This window comes from Brassica oleracea, chromosome C6 (assembly GCF_000695525.1).
Source record: "Brassica oleracea var. oleracea cultivar TO1000 chromosome C6, BOL, whole genome shotgun sequence".
NCBI classification, from domain to species: domain Eukaryota; kingdom Viridiplantae; phylum Streptophyta; class Magnoliopsida; order Brassicales; family Brassicaceae; genus Brassica; species Brassica oleracea.
Genome location: NC_027753.1, coordinates 5,405,068 through 5,405,883, shown reverse-complemented (window position 1 = coordinate 5,405,883; position 816 = coordinate 5,405,068). Strand labels below are relative to the sequence as shown.

The following is an 816-nucleotide window of genomic DNA, read 5'->3' as shown; positions in this document are numbered from 1 at the left end:
GCCCTTACGGAGCTGTTGTGTTGCTGGACAGAAAGGGAGACGAGTTTGTCGTCAATGGTCAGTGCATCAAGCATTACCTTGCTGACTCCACTATCGCAGAGGGTGAAGAAATTCCCCTAAGCGATCCCTCATCAGCCTGATCGGCTGAGCCAAGTCAAGCTAATGACTTTAACTAAGCGCTTGGTGGGAGACAACGCACTGGTGAGTGTATATATTGTTTTCTATTGTCTATTTTATCTCTTTTCAGATTTAGTTTGCAGGTCAAAAACAAGAAAACCTGAACACTTCAGTCAAAACAACCGAATAATTGTTCTTCTGGTGGAACAACCCATCGCCTGTTCCAGGTAAGTGTTCCGGACCCAAAAACAATAAAAAAAATAATAAAAAAAAAGAGAGATAATGGAGAGCGGTTAGGGTTTCGCCTATTTAAGGCCCCACCCTTCCACTTTCCCCTTGCACTCAACCGTACACTCCTCCCTCTCTTGCGATTTTGAAGCCATCACCAAAACTTAAATTCTCACTCTTTTTAAGTGATTCTTACTTCTAATCCAATTGGATTTTCGATTTCTCTATGTTTTTGCAGTCCATTTGCTCTGATTATCACGATGCCTCCACGCACCAAGCAATCGGCCACTAGAACAAGGAAGACGAACAACACGCCCCCACAGCGAGCACAACAACCAACCTCCGCCTCTTACCCATGGCCGCGAGAACAGGAGGACGAGCCAATCAATCTCGATGACCTTATGCTTTTATGGCAAGGAGATAGCTAGTCGGTACAACACTCTCCTCAAGGCCGAGATACTACCTACCCAT

General features: G+C 45.1%; 1 protein-coding gene across 1 annotated transcript in view; it reads left to right on the top strand.

Moving 5' to 3' along the window:
- Positions 1-773, top strand: part of LOC106297294 — a 2,115-nt gene extending 1,342 nt beyond the window's left edge. The window contains exon 3 of the mRNA XM_013733566.1: positions 584-773. Within this exon, the coding sequence (XP_013589020.1) occupies positions 584-773 (190 nt within the window). The remainder of the gene's footprint in view (positions 1-583) is intronic.
- Positions 774-816: the final 43 nt, after the last annotated feature.